General features: G+C 40.4%; 1 protein-coding gene across 4 annotated transcripts in view; it reads right to left on the minus strand.

The window, feature by feature from the left end:
* Positions 1 to 18,595, minus strand: part of atp8a1 (ATPase phospholipid transporting 8A1) — a 116,199-nt gene that overhangs the window by 47,432 nt on the left and 50,172 nt on the right. For all 4 annotated transcript variants that reach the window (XM_084951842.1, XM_084951832.1, XM_084951852.1 and 1 more), the window contains 9 exons: positions 16,751 to 16,823; positions 13,028 to 13,133; positions 11,357 to 11,439; positions 10,560 to 10,609; positions 10,187 to 10,256; positions 9,253 to 9,337; positions 6,558 to 6,697; positions 4,609 to 4,747; positions 1,803 to 1,867 (listed from right to left, as the gene is read on the minus strand). In XM_084951842.1, the coding sequence (XP_084807968.1) occupies positions 1,803 to 1,867; positions 4,609 to 4,747; positions 6,558 to 6,697; positions 9,253 to 9,337; positions 10,187 to 10,256; positions 10,560 to 10,609; positions 11,357 to 11,439; positions 13,028 to 13,133; positions 16,751 to 16,823 (811 nt within the window). The remainder of the gene's footprint in view (positions 1 to 1,802; positions 1,868 to 4,608; positions 4,748 to 6,557; positions 6,698 to 9,252; positions 9,338 to 10,186; positions 10,257 to 10,559; positions 10,610 to 11,356; positions 11,440 to 13,027; positions 13,134 to 16,750; positions 16,824 to 18,595) is intronic.

Here is an 18,595-nt window from a genome sequence, read left to right on the forward strand (position 1 = left end):
GAAAGAATTTGCTTTGTTCGGGTACAATGTATTCACCCCAGCGTGATAAGCAAAGTTTACCATTTCCTTAAGGAGGGCGGCCATTCACCCCCCCCAACTCCAATTCCCCACTAAGGAATTTTTGCACTAATGCTACATGTCTCCTCCTAAAGCCTCTTTTGTTGTGGCTCTAATGACCAGTTTGGCCTATGTGACAAGCTAGTGTTTGGTTTTTGAAGCGTATGTGCCGTCCATTCAGAAATCCACAAGAGCTTGTGGAGCTCCATTGTTTATATACGCCTTAAGTGATACAGCCAAAAGAATGAGACACTCATTACGTGGAATCTGGACGTTTGTATGGACCTAATGTCATCGTCTCTCTTAGACTTGGAGGTATCCAAACGGGCATCTTAGTGAGAAGAATATGGACGTGAGCAGTTAAGATAGAGTGTTTAGAAATCCTATTTTAGTCTTATAAACGTGAAAATAATGAACCTCATTCGTCTGTAGCTGTAAGATGAATAAGATTAATATGCCAATGCTATGCTATGCTCTCAAAATGATTAAACACCCTGACTAGAAGGCAAAGCTTTTCAGAATGACCTAATCCTAACTTAGAGACAGCATTTTACTGCAAGAATTTCACTTCATGTAACATTTAACACAGGGAATGTCAGAAACTGTGTCCTTCCTTTGATAATTGTTTCTAAACACTGCAAAGAAGCAAGACATGCCTCAAGGACTCTCTTTCGCAGCACAACAGGACTCCTACCAGCTCTGCTGCCTGGTCCTCTGTTCACTGTTCCTCCTCAGTGTTGTTGGAGAGATTTCTCTTTTTTACATTTTTAACAAACTGCCTTATGTAAGCATCTGCTCAAGCACAGCAGAATGGGAGCTGACATTTCAAAGTGCTGGTTCGTGAGCTTTATGAATGCACCAACCCCAAATTTCTGCCTCAACTTCATTTATCACGCCTAACGACCGGCTGACAGAGTGAAGGCCGTCCGTCATCACCCCCAAACAGCCCCCCGCCCCGCTTTCCACTCCTTCATTCCCTCCTTCTCGCCATTCCCCCCCCCCTTCTGTGTCCGACAAGCTAAACACAGCACGTTTCTCCTCCATCTGTGGCTCCTGTGCTCGGCAGCTTTCTCCTGTTGGAAGTGCAGGGACTTGCCCTTTTCAATCTTAGAAACAACAGACAAGGCTCTCCTGCCGTGGGGTCGACGGACTTCTCTGTTGGGTGTCTTAAAGATGTTAAATGCAGAATCTGGGAAGTTGTGAAGACTTTATGAGGAAGACTCCCTGTAGCCTCATCATTTTAGTTTGGAGATTTTCTGGTTTTCATGGGGACTGGGTGAGGTCATGAGGGGACAGATGTTTTTATCTTAGTAAGTTCTTTAACTTCTGTACAGTACTGTTTTCCACGTACAAGAACTGTTGATCAGTCTTGGTTACTGTCCGATATTCTGATAAAATCTGAAGCCAAAATGATCCATATTTGTTATTTCACTTCATAAAAAACATACTTTAAAGGCTTTTAGTTCATGTTGATCTCTGACAATAACGCTGCTTTACTAGAGATGTATCCAACACTTATACTGATATGCTGGAATTAGAATCACAAGCCAAATGGCAAATACATTAGTATTATTTTTAACACAGTAATGGAAAAATGAAATCATGCTTTAAATTACATTTTGAATGAAGTCGTTTTAGAACAGCCTTGCTCATGGATTTTGTGAAACAACTGTGAGTTTTATGTGTTTTGATTCCCCTTTCCAGAGAAGTTTGATTTATGGATAAACAAAATCTCGTATACTTACATCCAAAGTGTCTTCATTGATCACAATCATGCCCATGTTCTTCGTCAGCAATTTGCAGGAATGTCCTGCAAAAAAACAAAACAAACAAACAAAAAAACCCCAGCTGAAATCGACATTTTAGACCAAAATCTTAAGCACTGCAAAAATATAGGAGCACATATAAAATACATAAAACTTTTAATTAATCCAATTTTACTCTCATAAAATTATAGTTGCCTTAAATGTAAAGAGTCCAGTTAGCTCATCCCAAACCTGCATCCACATGCAAATATTAAATATATAAAACCTAGAAGAATCAAATAAGTGAAACAACGTTTAAAGGGATCCAATTAAAATTTTACAGCTCAAAGCAAGTGTCTCAGCACATGACTAATGAGTTTGGTTTACAAGAGTTTGTCAGTTTCCTGTTTTAATAGGCAGTTACAACTCCGAGTTACCCAACATGGCTCTCTAGGGAGCGTTTCCCTCAGCTTTTGGCGGGGACAGATGCTCAGGGTCACCAGCAAGGTGGTAGAGGGCGCCTCTCATTGGGGAAAACAGAAATATTTCATGAACCAAGACTGAAGCCTTCAGTTCAGTGCTGTGGCTGTATGAAAAGGGCTGCCATCTGTGGCCATAACCACATAAATATTTGTGGGCTTCTACACTTTGCTTCTGTCTGGAAAGGGATTTTAGTTTCTTTAAGGGGGTTACCACAAAGCCTCTGTTTTGTGAATATATGGGTGGCATTCTCTGAGTGAAACTTAGACAACACAAAACATAGCTGAACATTAGTGCACCCACAATATGCACAAACACACACACATATGTACATACAGAGGAAATGAGCAAATTTCACCTCCAGAGTCAAAACCAAACAGGGCTGGGGTCTGGCAGATTGTTTTCTTAAGTGCAAAGGTGCAAACGTCCAAAAATTTGCCAATGTGTGCAAAAGGTCTCCCCATCTGGACGCAGCCTCTCTCAGTCACTCCCTTCCCCCTTGTCAATACTGCCTTCCGTTTAATATATTTACCTTTAGCTCATTTGACTTTTCTCTCTTTTTTTTTTTATGTCACCAAAGTTAAATTCCTGGCTTTTTTTCCCCCCATCTCAGGCAGAACCAAACACGGCTCCCACAGGATTTGAGGAATGTGTAACAATGACACTTGTGTCAGGCTAATCTGGAATTTTGCCTCGGGAGCAACAATTAGAAATACAAACTTTAGCCGCAAAAGCCACTCAAAGAGGGTAACATGCTGACTGGGATTTTGAGAAGAAGAATGGGGGCTTGAAATTATTGTAAAATGACAGGAAGAGGAACAGGTCAACATAATGGGGGCTCAGGGGCTCATATTTGTATAGTCAGATAAGGGATGGTGTTTACTTTTTGGTCCCTCTCTGCTTAAGGACATAATGCACCCTCCAGCCACACTTAACTGAATGTTAGCAAAGTGAACACTGTTTTCCTAACTGATCGGCTGGCTCTTTCCTTTTAGTAAATTCTGGCTCTTACCTGCCTTGAGAATTACGTGCACACAGACTCCTCTCAACTAGCAGCTCATAGCAGCGAGAGCGTGTCCAAGAGCAAACATTGCTCTTTTGTCAGACAGCCTAAAAGCATCAGAGTCATTTCTTTATTGTATGTCATTATACTTCAGGTTTAGGGACAAACTAGATTTAGGACAATCACTTTAGAGCTTCAAATCAGCACACCTGTATGCTTTACAAATAAGAATATTATTGCATTCACAAAGATTTCATTTAATGAGTATGCCAGTATTATGTGCCAAAAGTGGCACTTGGGTGGTTTCGGCCACCTCAAAATGTTAAATAATGTCCTGGCCTGAATTCAGGTGTGTGATTTGGCTAAAGGTGTGCCATAAACTCTGCCAATTGGTATCATCTTTCAGTGAGGAAAGTAGTAAAAAAATAAAGTAAATATTAAGCAGAATTTCTACAGAGCAACCCAGTCAAAAGGCGAACCTGTAAAAATACTTCCAGTGAGCATGGGCTTCTGCTGCCTCACATCTGGGCACAGTGGGTACAAAGGGCTGATTCAGTGAGGAGCAGCAGGAGCAGCCACAAACGGACGTACTTTTGATATCTGTTTTTTCTGACCTCCGTGTTACCTGGCTGACTGTATTCAAGGTCGATCCATTTGTTTGATTTGCCCACGTCTAGCGCAGAACGAAGAAGAATACAAACCCAAACGGACAACCAGCGTTAGTCATTCACCTTTCTGATAATATCTGCAAAACCTCTGGGGGACCTAGATACGTGAGACGTGCCTGCTTGTGTACATATGCGTGTTATTTATTTCATGTCAGTGCAGGGTGCTCATACATCATCTGGCATTCTGCGACGGATGCTTTCACTAGATATGTGTGACAGAGAAACATTCAGCTTGTCAGCTGTTTGTCTTTCTGGGTGAAGAATGACTGGAGTACCTGTAAGAGGCTGGCATGCACTTTAGCACAGAAAAAAAAACATCAGGCTTGCCAGGGACTTTCCTTTTGGTATGAGACCTAGTACACAAATAAGGTTAAAGTGCATCGTGAAGCACAAAAAAGAAGGAAAATAGCTATTGTTGCTTTTGCATAACAGTGGAACTCAATCTTAGCAATGTCAGCTGCATCAGTCTGCTTTTTGGCAGTTTGGCAGCCTTGAAGTAGGCTTCCTTTTGGTGTGACTGATATCTGACCTTTATGTTGTGCCCCATTTCTGGTAAAAAATACTAATAATTGTACCAATAAAACCACACGACACAGCAGAATTCACATAAAAAATAAAGCTTGGAAACCATCCGGTCACAAATGCTGCTGCTTACCAATATTGATGGCTGTTTCCTGTTTGTCCCCAGTCAGGATCCAGATCTTTATGTCAGCCTTCATTAGAGTCTCGATAGTCTCCGGCACTTTATCCTGGAGCTTATCCTCTATCGCGGTGGCGCCCAGGAGCTGCAGGTTCTGCACCAAAGAAAGTCAGTAAACAAGTCAGTTAGTGAGGATCATAACACAGGAAGGCCTTTAGACGTCATGTGTCAGGCAAACATCTGAGCCGGGATAGTGTCACTCACTCAGTCGAGTTTTTCCCCTCATCAGCCGCTTTTGTTTATCACCAACTAAAAACCGCGGCGGTGGACTTAAGGGGTTTTGGATCCGTTACTGTTCTCCTGCATCTGTGTTTGCATCTATAGACACGATCTCTCCCACACAAGCACACCCACAAAATGCAGTTGCTGTTTTTTTCCCAGGAAACTCTGTGTTGCTCTGTGGCTGGCTGTGGGCCTGTATGGGCACATCACAGGGCCAAAGGTTTGACAAGACCCAGTGGTAGAGGGGAGACAGGAGCCAGCAGCAGAGGAAAGGCTCTGGAAGCTCTTTAAGTTGTGACCTGAGCCTTACTGCCTGGACGTCTGTAGGTCTGTCCACGCTAATCACTGGGAACCACACAGCCCAGAAAACTATGCCTGGGAAAGACCATGACTGGATGTGCCAAATTTTCTTTTGCCTTTTCATCGTAAGCCTTTCATTTCTTTCTATGGCTGCTGTTAAAGGCACTCTTTGTAAATTATGATACAAGTACCAGTTGAATCAGGGAGAAACGGTATCATAGTCAGTATGTTGCTGGTAGAGTCTGTCCAGTATATGTAGCTTACTCAAAGTTTCCACTGGGACAAAGACTTATGGTGTATGAATTCACCACTACTGCTTCTAATATGTTAAAAAGGGGAAATAAAGTTCTGAATTTTCACAGTGGAGCTAGTATAAGAAAATAGGCTAAAGCAGATTACTTTGCATTGACAAACAGTAAACAATAAATATACTTGTACTTAGATTAGTCAGGGATCATAAAATGTATCCCCTGCAGTAGACCAGTGAGAAATAAATGGGGAAAAATAATGAAGAATTAGATATTAAAAAGCTAAAACAGCTTATCAATACAAAACAATTGTTTTTTAAAATAACAATCAGGATCAAATAGAAAGATTTTCCCACATAATACGTAATCAGCATTTTAGTTAAGAAATGATGAGAAGGAGAAACTTCGGACACACTGCTGGAATGTCTCCATCCTTAACATTTCACTATAACTCCACTGTGCCCCCCTGTGGCATTACTGTGTGCATTTTTAAGTGTGGGTGGCCCTAACCCTGGCCCAATCACACTCACCCTTTGGTCATCTAGTCCTCCAAAGGCTACCTCTTCATCCCCAAAAGAAACAGGAGACCTTACCTCCCCTAACTGCAGAAACAGAGGGGTGGGACCGAGGGAAGGGAATTGGGGTTGGGCCGCAGTGCCACGCTCTGCTCATTTGGCAATGCGCATTAAATTTTTCTCTCTGAAAGCTTTTATGTTTATTCCATGATTGATTGCCCCCATTTGTTTTGGGCAGCCAAGAGCAGCCATGACGAACCTGCCAAGTGGCTGATTTACTCTGTGGCTTCCTGTGTTTGACTAACGCTTCCACACAGACCCACCTCACAGAAAACCAACTCTACCTGCTGGTGAAACTTATAAAAACACACACGATTTTGAACTTTTGCAGGTTTCCAGACGTTATTTCATTTTTCCCCACTAGTTACACTTCAGCTCAAGGCCAGTCTGACTTTTCAGAAGTTTTGTTCCTATAAAATCCTATGCATTAAGAAAGTGCCGCATTTAACCAGATGAAAAGCTTTGTTCTGCTTGTCAGTCATACTGGATTCTGCAATAAAAAATAGCCCTTTCAGAAAAACCGACACAGTGCACACAAACAGGATGTCGCTTAACAAACCTTCTCTATTAGTTCGTAGCTCTCCTCCAGTTTTAAGGCTCTGTTCTGCAGGGAGGTGCAGGCTCTGTGGTGGATCTCCAACCACTGCTGATAGGACGATTCACTGATGTCTGCCACCGCAAAGCACAGAGTGCGCAGTCCTACAAGATTAAAAGCAGCATCGCAACATTTGGGTCAAATGTCATAGTTCTGACTGTTTAACATTTCAAAACACTGATTTACTGACAAGATTGTGCTCTGCAATCACTGTTAAACGTGTTACACAGATAGACCCATGAAGTGCAAACGACACCAGTCCTACTTACTGTACAGTTCAATGAAAAACACTGCTACTTAAGTCAGCTATATTTCTGACCATATTAATCAATACAATACGCAGCATGAACGGTAACTCCAGCAAAATAACTATCTGATACTATTCAAATCAAATCTAAACCATCAGATTTATATTTAAATCTTGCATTCGAAGCAGGTTATTCAGACACCATTACTGTATTACTTTACCTATTCAGAGTATAAATTTGCTTAAAGTCCATTTTTCATATTTTTGGGGGGTAAATAAAAGGTACTAAAGGGTTACTAACATACGCTAAATAGGAGCTGAGAAAAGCAGCAGCTGTCTTTGTTGAAGAAAGCGCTTCAGGTTAGTACGGTCAATTTTCGAATCAACTGATAACGTCATGGTAACTTCCCCAGTTACAAACTTTGATTAACAGTTATTTTTATGTATTACATTTAATAAAATTATGTTTAAAAATGTCATTACATTCAATTAAATTCAAAATTCAGATTAGCTATCTTAGCATACGAAAAAATAAGAGAATTTCCAACAAAACATTTCAGTTTTTATGTTGTAAATTTTCTGAAATGTTCTGTTATTGAAATGTTTATCTATTACTTATTTACTTTGGTGTAGTATGAATGGCCATGTCAGGAGGAAAAGCTATAAAATTTTTGATAATACAGTCCAATTCCGGCTCGCCGGCTATATGTTTGACACCCCGCCTTAAAAATTGGAAATGAAGGCAAACAGACCCTTTTGGTCCATGAAGATGTTTTACCTCTAATTTAAGAAGCTTCTTCAGCTCTATAAACTGATGGCGAAACCACACTGGTGAGATTGCCCCCTGGAGTCACTGACCCACCTTGTAATCACGTGAGACATAAAGGCTCATGTAAGCAAAAGTCTGAATCAAGGTGTGGCTCATTGTGCCAAAAGGGCCAAAAGGGCCCTTTTCATCATGTGATTTATTAAGGTCACAAAGGTCAAGGTGCAAGTGAGGGCTGACAAGACCCAAATACCAAATATGAAGCACAATTCAGTGAGGAACACAATCTAGGAGAATCAACTCGACAGGACAACACTCAGGTGTACATATGCATCCTAAAGGAGAAAGGTCACTCTTTCAGGCTGTTTGGGAGAAGCGCAAAGGAGGTCATCGACATCAAATATGAACGGCACCAGCTCCCTTTATCACTTCATGAAATCCCTGTTCACACCTTGAACCATGTGACCTGAACAAATCACATGATAGGGGGTGGGGCAGGGTCTCAGGAAGGTTTCACACCTTGGCCTCTGACAGGAGGGTAATGACCCACACCTAAATTCACACCTCGGCTCATGTGACTCTTAACAACTCACATTACAGGGTGGTTCAGTGACTCCCAGAGTGAATGAATAGTGGCATTGTAAAGCGCTTTGGGTGCCTTGAAAAGCGCTATATAAATCCAATCCATTATTATTATTATTACTTTCGAACACATAACACCACCAGGTCTATAAAATGACTCTCCAGCAATCTACAGAACTGAAGAAGCCTCTAGAATGGGAGGTGAAAATCTCTGTGAACCACAAAGGAGTCCAGTTGCCTTCATTTCAAGCACTTAAGAGTACCTTGACCTGGTTGACTGAGAACCTACACAGATGTATGAATAAAGTACTCTGTAAAAACCTTTAATGTACAGGAATACACTGGAAAAAACAGATGCTTGGGAGTGCTACTGAAGTGTAGAGTTGTGACTCGATACGTTCCAGATATTTTTACTAGAATGCAGAATTCATGGTTAAAAACTTTTTAATAAGAATAAGAATAACTCTAATAGATGGCAGAATGACATTTCCACAATTGGTTACCCACATTAAGACATTTTTTATGTCTAAATATTTAATTGAGGTATTGTCTCGTTTAAAGTGGATTAATTTGCACTTTAAATGAGACAAATGTCCAATACACTGACTAAAGAATTCTAGTCTGAAAGACATGTTATGGGATCAAAATGGCACAAAATGGCAAAAGTGACCAGTAGATAAAGTAGGTTTTCATCTGTAGTATCTCGGCTTGGACTGGGAATTACTGGGCCTGAAGATCCTCACAATCTGTCCTGGATGCTAAATTTAGCACACATCAAATATTCCTAATGACATCATTTTGCTGGTGTCTCACAAGGGGGCAGTATGATCATAGAACAAGAAGCAGAGTATGTGGTGCAGTTTCCTTCAGGTCAACAGCCTTGTGTTAAAATTACAGCAGAATATTCCCACTAGAAGGAAATTTCCATTAAATAATGCATGAGAGGAAAGGCTCTCAGGATGAGGAAGTTTGTTTACTTCTGTCCAGAGATAACGCAGGGATGTACAGCATCCTGAAAAGATACATTATTTTTGGTAGACAGGGGGCGATGTTAGTCCACTCACCTTCAGTGGCAAACTGCTCCAGGTGCTTCAATGTGATCTCTTTGTACCTAGAGCTGTCTGCCAGGCGGTCATAGATCACTGTGTCCTGAAGGGAAACAAACACTCACTGGTTACTGACACCCAGAGAGGAAAGAAAGGAACCACCTGGACTTGTGCTACTTTGCAAATGTGGGTCTAAGACTGTATTCGGCCCATGTAGCACTTCATGTTCCTACTCAGATAACTCTAGCTATTTGTATTAAAAAAGAAATATATATTTGGAGAAGCCTGATCTGGGAACTCAAGACTTTTGGTGCAGCCATATATCTGGACTAAGAATAACCAGTTCCATCCACTGGTTATTGTTTATAAATAAATGGAGAAAAAAAAGGTCGTTAAAAGATGAATCATCATCGGATGAAAACAAATGCTTTCTGTCGTCTGGTGGTTCAGTACAATCCAGTTTTTCCGGCCATACAGACTGTTTATGTTCTTGTGACCAAAACCTACTCAAACCCAAATAGCCAATAGAACGCTGACTACAAACAGACACCAGAACACTTCCGGTATCTCGTCCCTTCTCCACAGATTAGGGGTGTTGCAATAACCATGTATTGGTGATACCTCTAACATTTAAAAATAAAATATTGATGTTGTGTTATACTGTGCAATTTGTAATTCTGCTCTCACTTTTGTATTATATTCACAGCACAAAATTGTTGCAATTCAGGAAATTGTAGATCCGATTAAATCTTACTGAGGATTAAATGTAGTCTGGCCATAACGTTTATTTGTTATTTGGCAGAGATGTGTGAAATGTGGTGATCTTGCTTCATCCTGTCACCCAATGAAAAGATTTCCTGACATGAGCGAGAGGCAATAAGGAGAGAAGAGCGTTTCGGCGATGATGGTGATGACCTGTCACGCGTTGCTATGGAGAGAGACAGACACTCACAGCTCCTTTGCAGTAGAGGCGGATCTTCCCAGATGGGGTGCGCATGATGACTGACATCCTCTTCCTTGCGCTAAGCGATAAAAAAAGCCAAGAGAGAGTGAGAGGGAAGAAGAAGGTGGAATAAGGAGAGAAATAACAGCACAGTGTGTTACAACAATGCTAAAGTAATGCATGGTTTGAGCTAGCACATGATTACTGAAAACAAAGAGGTGGGAACAAGATACCCCCACTGTGGTCACATGGTTAACTAGGATTAATTAGTTAATTAATGATGATGCTACTGAGGCTCAAACAGAAAATTCTATAGTAAAAGACTATTAAATATGGCATACTGATGGTGTATATGCATAATAAAAACATATAATAACTGTACCTTGTAAACTCCAGCACATGAAGCAGTTCATATCTTTCCTCTGTTCCAACCTGAATTGAAAGAGACGTGAGAGTTAACATAATTCAGAAGGAGACACTTCAACCTCAGTCTTCTGAGACAAGTTATCTTAAGTAGCACATCCAAGCCTGCCATCCTCCTCCAATCAGCTTTAATTGCACTTAAATGTGTTTATCAGTTGCTTGCACTGAGCCGATGGAAGGAGAATAACAAGGTAAAATTCAATTAACTTTCTTAATTGTGGACACTGCTAGGTACAAGACAGAGTGATTAAAGTAGATGCTTAGAGCTTTAGAAGGTCTAATAAAGATTAAGAAATTGGACAAACGTCTAGGAGACGAGATGTTCTGACCAAAAAGGGGCGAAAAAAAGAGAGGAAATGGCTCTGGCCTTTCAGCCTCAGGCTCTTTGAGTGCAATCATCAGGTTAGCCAATTAGGAGAACAACAGGATGAGTGACCCGAGCGTTGGAGAGGACACACTGCATCAACTCAGGATATAATCACGGCAAATGTTGTGTTTTTCCATCACTGTGATACAAGTGGAAAATCACTTTTAGTGCAGTGTATTTGTTTTAGTTCTGTTTCAAAACATCTGACAAATTTCATGAAATACTGTGAAATAGACAAGGGGATAGTTTAATGTTTTTTGGAAATAAACTAGCCTACAGATGTGACTTATTTAGATGCCGACCAGAGCACGATGATGCCAGTATTATAGATTAAGCAGATCTGTATAATAGGCTGTATGCCTTTCTTTAACTTGTTTTGTCCAACTTACAATTTCCACAATGACGCTGTCTGGGGTTCTACCAGAAAACACGAAGCCAAGGTTTTGTGCTGCTCTCACTAAAGCGCCTTCATCTGGGGAGCAAAGAAAAATGTTACAGATAAAAACACCTTTACAAATATCCAAGGTAACATTAAATTTGAGCCTGGTATTTACCACAACAGCCATGTTTCACAGTTGCTGCATGAACCTGGTTCAGTACAGTGACTGAAACCTGTGATCCAGCTACCCTACAGTGTGCATGGGGATGCTGCAGGGCAAGAAAGAGCTCTCTACTGTTTTTTTTATAGTTCACTTAACCAGCAGCTCTTTGCAACCACTCTAAAAACCTCAAAGCTTCACATGAACACGACTGTTTGAAGCAATCCAAGCCCCCCAAAAAGTCATTAGCAAAATGAAGATGCAAAGCTTATTTTCGAATCAAAGTATTCATCAGTTCTCTAATAAACATATTTAAAACGATCAGGATATGTCAACCTATTTGACAAACTGCAGCCGTATGTTTGTACATTATAAACTGATGTCAAATGCTTTTTCCTTTAAACCTGCTGGGCTCTTCAGAAATCTGCATTATTTTCAGGAAACATAACTACTGCTGTTAAGGGCAATCTCTATGCATTAACGCTAAAACCTCCTATTCTTAGAGTCTCTGTGGTGGATTTCACCTCATCTAATGTTTGTCATGGTGGCAACTTTGATGTTTAGAAATATGTTATGTGTTTAATTTCCTGATTGACAGCTGTCTCAGTCTGTTAAGTTCACCCGTGAATGTGATAGACTGAGGGATCGCAGTGAGCCTTTAAAGAATGCATTTTGTAAACAGCTGATTTCATTTTATAATATGATTCCTGGCTCGTGTGTGCTCTGATGATTACATAAATGTCTTTATGAAATACTGGAGCCCGGAGGCTGTAGTGGTGTGTTCCATTTGCTGTGACACAAAGGTCGCTAGATGGAAAATTAAATACTACAACAAAGAGAAATATCAAGGACACACAAGACCATTTATGCAGAGCACCTGGAACCAGATCCAGACACAGCTGCACAACTAGCCATTTAAAATCTGCTCTTTTAGACATGCAGTTTTGAACCTACTTGTACAGGAGAGGTGTAGAATTACACAGAAACTTGTCACTGGGCAAAATCAAAGGAAGGAAAGGAGAAGTTTTTGCAACTCTTACACTTGTCTTTGACACCGTTAAATCACAGCAACATGTGTTGCGAGAGCTAGTTCTTTTCTATTTTTAGCTGCTGTTAGGATGCATGTGTTAAGACGACAGCTAAGCTTACACTGTGCCATCGGATCTTCAAATAAGCAGAAGCAGGGGGCCCAGGCATGCTGTTCCATTATATATCAGTGAACAATAGATTTTGGTATTAAAGAATTATTTGTATATTTGTACTGTCTTAGTGAAATCCTTTGTTCATGTCTTCAGTTGTAATGATTATCACTATAGATTCATACTGCAGAATCTATAGTTTCATTTTTTTTTTTTTTACATCCAGGTAAATGTTGAAAATGAAAATCTGACAACATGCTACGTCACAAACAACGCCAGAATCAAGAAAAAGTCTGGTAAATTTTGACGATCTTAAATTACTGTGTGTGAACAGACACACACTGTAATAACATTGTGTATTCCACTTAAAAGTGGGATATACCTGGAGATGCAGCTTGGTAGATGATTTTTCCATCCATGCGTTCAGGGACTGCAGTGTGACAGATGGCCATCATGGTCATGAACTCCAGGATAACAGCAGCTGTAGGCTACAGGAAGAAGAAGGGGCACTTTGACTTTTAATGTTCTTTCATAAAACATGTAACAGAAGCAAAACAACTACAGTATTGTAGGAAGAGACAGCAAGGACAGAGAGTGCACACTGACAGAGCATAATCAACCTGCAGCCGACATACACAACCTGCTACAGCAGCCGTTGCAAATGTGAGGGAGCCGTCAGATTTACAGACAGCTTCTATTAATACTAGTATGCACTGCAGACTCCAGTGAACTGTCTGCTAGAGCATTTATTTAAAGTTTTATAAAACCAGACCAAATAAGTTTGCTGCATCATGAGCACAATAGAGCATAAAAAAAAACAACTTTACTATCAGTTCTTTTGAACTGCCGTTCAGGTACATTCCTTTTTGCAAACTATAATCACAAATCTACACTTAACTACTGGCAGAATTATATCTAAACACAAAGACTGCAACTTATACAGAAGAACTCTAATCCTGAAGAGGTACCATTATTAATTGCCGCTCTGACACTTGATGAATTTCCTTCACATCGTGTAGCGCCTAAAGATTTATGACTCCATTTGTTTCAAAGCCAGTCTAAGCTTTGTCAAACCTTGAAATACATGTGGCTTCAGTACTCAGTAGTCAAGCGTGGAGAGTCTAATGACTGTGGATAACGAGCCAAGAGGATCCCACAGAAACTGCCAGCTGCTGACAGACTCATGCCTCCTCATCCAGTAGAAATGTGCTTCATTTAATGAAAGAAGGCCTAACCTATACACTGAGGCATTGTACATTAATGAAGGGAACAGTATGACTAACTTGCCACGGGACAGACCTAGACAGGCATCTGCTGAGGCTGGAGGACCACCGGCTTGCAGTGACCGACTACAGCCAAGACAGTAATATAAGCAGCCTGCAGGGCTGCAGCAGACCTGTATAATACAGCAACAATACACACAGCAGCCTGGCGGCAAACGTTTGTTAACAGTGAGTTTAATACCAGCCAATGAATTATGAATATAGGTCTCACGAACCTGTAGTAACACATAAAGAACATAAAAGCCTAAGAGTGAGTGCAGATATTTTGCCATCTCTCACCTCCTTAATGGGAAATCTGAGGGTTAATATCAGATGTAGGTTTAAATAATACTGGAATACTGGTGTAAGATAGCTAGGTAGTGATGGCTCAAAAGTGCACGTTTTCACTCCCATCTCAAACAAAAGGCTGCAGCCTCACGCAGAGTATTATTAAATTTGTTCTTTCTGTTGTGATGAGAGGAACAAAGGATCACATGAATGAAGGGGGGAGGGGTGGTAAATTAAAAGTGCCTCTTCCAAATGAAAATACATAGAGTCTATTACAGTCCAGGTGGCTAAGAGAGGCCTCCCTGCCTCAAAGCAGCATGATAATCTGGCCTGGGTTGACGGGTATCCTCTGAAAGACAGGACAGTATGTGTGTGTGAGTGCGTACACATGTGTGTAATTGAGTTTTAAACCCCAAGAGTGAGGACATGTTTTCTTTTAAAGTGCAGGTATTTTGGACAGCTCTCACACCCTTAATGGGATGAGGGTTAATATCTGATGTAGGTTTAAGGCTAAAAGCAGGTCTTTGTTAATTGCTCTTTAAGGGATGGGATCTTTTCATTAAGACTGCTGTCATGGAAACCCAATGACAATAATGGGATTGTCATTGGGAGGTTACTGTGCCACACCAAGAACTAGTCCAGCCAATAATCACTTGTAAAACCCCAACATGTTGCATTTACACTTCCCTTCCGGCCTGCTTTAAAGATGCTAGCAGACAGACTTTTTTGATTGGGTAAAGTTCACGACACCGACTCCCCTCCTCTCAGAAGAAAAGCACAAATCTGACAGCAAGACATCAAGGGTGGTGGTAAACTAGGCAGACAGTACAGACCATCTGAACTTTGTTCTGCTGACACAATTAGATGTGACAGGAAATACTGTGCTGCCAGCTATCACCCCAAATAACTTCTGGGTAACCTGTGTCACAGCAGCAGTGATAGACACTCATCACTTCAGACACAGCCCATGTGGGAAAAAGTTTAAGGGGGAGGAGAAAATGAAGAAGCCATTGAAACTCTGTGGGTGTGGACCATGTCCAGGGAAGATGAAAAGCACTAGAGGGGATGCTTATTTCTGTCAACACTCTTAATTCCCCTCTCCTTAGTAATGTTCATGCAAGAAGCACTCTGAAGGCCATAAGAAGAAGCGCTTGTACCAGGAGAATATCGACTGTTACGTCAAATGCATCGCTTCATTCAGCAGCTCCAGCAGCGATATATAAGTGAAAGTGAAGCACTGATTGTGCATTAATTAAACTAACGTCTTGAAAGTTTGAGGTAATGTTTAAAAACCTTGATATCGCTTTGGTAATTCAGCTCACTATTACTGAGGGTTACGTGGGGTTAGTATTGTTGAAGTCCTTCTAGAAGCAAGCATGTGCTGCCACCTAGCAAGAGTCGCAAAAAACCTCCAAGCACTTATTTTGAATAACTATACACTCACTGACCATTCTGTCAGGTAAAGGGTTGGAGCCCCTTTGCATTCAGAGCTAGGAACTGGAAACATTTCCCTAAGATTTTGGTCTATATTGGAATAGTCTCTTAAATCGCCTTTCTTCCCCATTCTGATGCTCAGTTTGTACTTCAGCAGGTTGTCTTGAGTCTACATGCCTAAAAGCAAATTTGACATGTGATTGGCTTATATTAGATATTAAACTTTGTTAATGAGGAGCTGAACACGCATACCTAATAAAATAGCCATGAGCATATATATCAACTTTAATGTTGATGATTTGCTTCTACCAAAAATCTTCATAATTTTGAGCATGCCTACAACGTATCAGTTCAAAGGAGAGTCTTCTTATATGCTAGAAGTTACCTTGAAAAAAATGATTGGGGAAAAAGAAAAAACATACATCTATTATTTATTACAGTCCAGATTATTCAGGCTAAATCGTTACCAAAATGCATGCAAACCCTGGTTTCCAAACAGCAGTTAGTTATGTACCATAATTACAAACTGGCGAGAGGCTATCAATATGAGACTGAAGCAGATCTTAGACAAACTCAATGTGTGGAGAGATTATGCTGTCATAACAAAGCAAACATCACAGTGGGATTACTACTTTCCCTGGGCGGTACTACTGCACCTAATTGGATGTGACATTTTGCCTCCTCCACACCACTCTGCAGCTCAGTGACTCAAACAGCCAATCAATCACAGTTTTCACCCACTGCATGACTACAGGTGGTCATTAGAGCTCCCTTTAAAATCCTGCAAAGGATGGCAAGATAATAGTGCACCTCACTGCTATTGTCAGAATTGGCTAATCTTGATGCAAAGAAACAGTAATCCACCCCTCAGCATGATTTTAGTCAAACTGATATTAAAAACAATTAAATCCATCAGTTGCCAAATTTGTCTCGTGAGATAATAATAGGCATGCGTCACCACGCATGGTTCACCATTTTAAAGGCACAAATTAAAGCTAAAAAGAATCTACTTAAAATGCAAAAGACGATATTATGCAAGCACACACAATTAGATCCAAAATCCGTCTTAATTTTGTCCTAAACGGCAGCAGCGGGTGACAGGGAACCTTGACATTACTTACGTGATTACTCTGGAGGTTTTCCAGTAAGCTCGGGTCATTAAATCCTGCCTCGTCTGATGAGTGTGTGCTGTGCCTGGAAAAAGGAGACGCTGAAGTCAAAACAACAGAATATGCTGGCATCCTTGATAGCAACACTGTACAGCACTAAAGTACAGCACGCTGTCCTCAGAGTAGACACGACTAGCAAAAAACAAAACAAAAAACCGAAAAAACAAAACAAGGATTCTGCATAGTGATCAAAAGATATTCTGTCAAAACTTAACAAGATAAAAAGGAGACAGATTGAACAGTGCTTGTGTACCACTCTTATGTGCTAGAGCCTTGGTAAGACTGTATACAATCCACGGTTTTCATTAACATTTAAAAGAAATGCTCTGAGCTGCCAACCACTGTGCAGCCTTTCAGAGTGTTCCTGAACGTTACACAGCACTAACAGTGTTGTCGCAAAAACCTAAAAACAGGACTAACTAATAATAACTAATTACTGTATCATCATTTAGTCTAGTTTTAATTGAGTAAAAAGTATATATATTAAATGTCCCCATAGGGTCCTGGGACATTTTCAATATATCACAAAATATTCAGTATGATAGATATTTAAAAAATAAAAATCACACCCATCAAAATACATTCACTGGCAACTTTAAGAGCCACCTTCAAAATCTAAGTCCAGTAAATTGAGTGAAGTGTGTCTGGACAATACATGCACAAAGTGGACCTACAGCATCACATCCTTTCCACCACCACATATTTTATTCTTGGACTCTACTAAAGTAGCTTTGCATGATTGTGGCTTGGAGTTCCTCTCCATTAAGTACACCCTTTGAGCCAATTTTACTTCTTAAAGTCTTCTTATGCAAACAGAAGGTTGTGGAAGTTCTGCGCTCACAGCTAAAGCTGTGGGACATGATGTAATATCCATAGCAGGGACATCACACAGAGGTAAGAGGAACAAAGAACCCCTCAATCTGAGTGTTTAGAGCAGTCTGAAGCTTAAGGCGTAAGAGTTTAGAGGTATACCTAATAATTTGGCCAATAAGTGAAATTATAATTTTTTTTCAACCAACTCATCTTTTCAGCTCTAGAAAAACAAATTTACACTTATACTGGCAGCACACAACAGATCTCACAGCCAGTGCTTTGTGCCAACAGTATTGACATTTGCTGAATAAAATATTAAACACAGTGCAGCCAGAATGCAAATGCTGGTCTCCCGGGCTTCAGAAATGGGATGTACAGTGGCACTATTTGGGATTTTGTCCATGCTGGCAGACACAGATCGTCCTTTGACAAAGCAGTGCCCTGAAATATCATTTCCCAAGGAATCCACGCGCATACATTTATTCATTATTCTGTTTATAAATCTGATCCTCTTTCGTCATTTGCATAAATAAGAAATGCTGTTTCCCTTTTATTTTAATTTAATTTAGAAATTAAACAGCACATGAGGAACTGCTTACAGTGATAGCAGACAGGCTGAATTTCTGGCAGCTAAAAAAGACCGCATTACTCAAACACTAATCAAGCTCTAATGAATTACTAGAAACCCAATTAGTCTCGAGCCAGAAGTACTTTTTTTTTAAATTTCTGGCAAGATAGAAAATAATCAACAAGTCAAGCAAAACTTCAAAAAAATCATTTCTGATAAATGAAAGGAAAGGGTGTATTTTTATCCCTGTAACAGTGGCTTAGGGCAGTGATTATGTAGCCACCAGCCACTCGCTGGCTCTCCAGCAGGGATCAATTTATGATTCTGTGATAAATAGACCTATAGATCGTGGAGACAGCAGCTTTAGCCATGGCACTGGGGTTTGATAGAAATGTTACAGAGAATGCCATTAGCAA

The sequence above is a fragment of the Perissodus microlepis genome, chromosome 2 (assembly GCF_051167445.1).
Source record: "Perissodus microlepis isolate ML-2025 ecotype Zambia chromosome 2, ASM5116744v1, whole genome shotgun sequence".
Taxonomy (NCBI): domain Eukaryota; kingdom Metazoa; phylum Chordata; class Actinopteri; order Cichliformes; family Cichlidae; genus Perissodus; species Perissodus microlepis.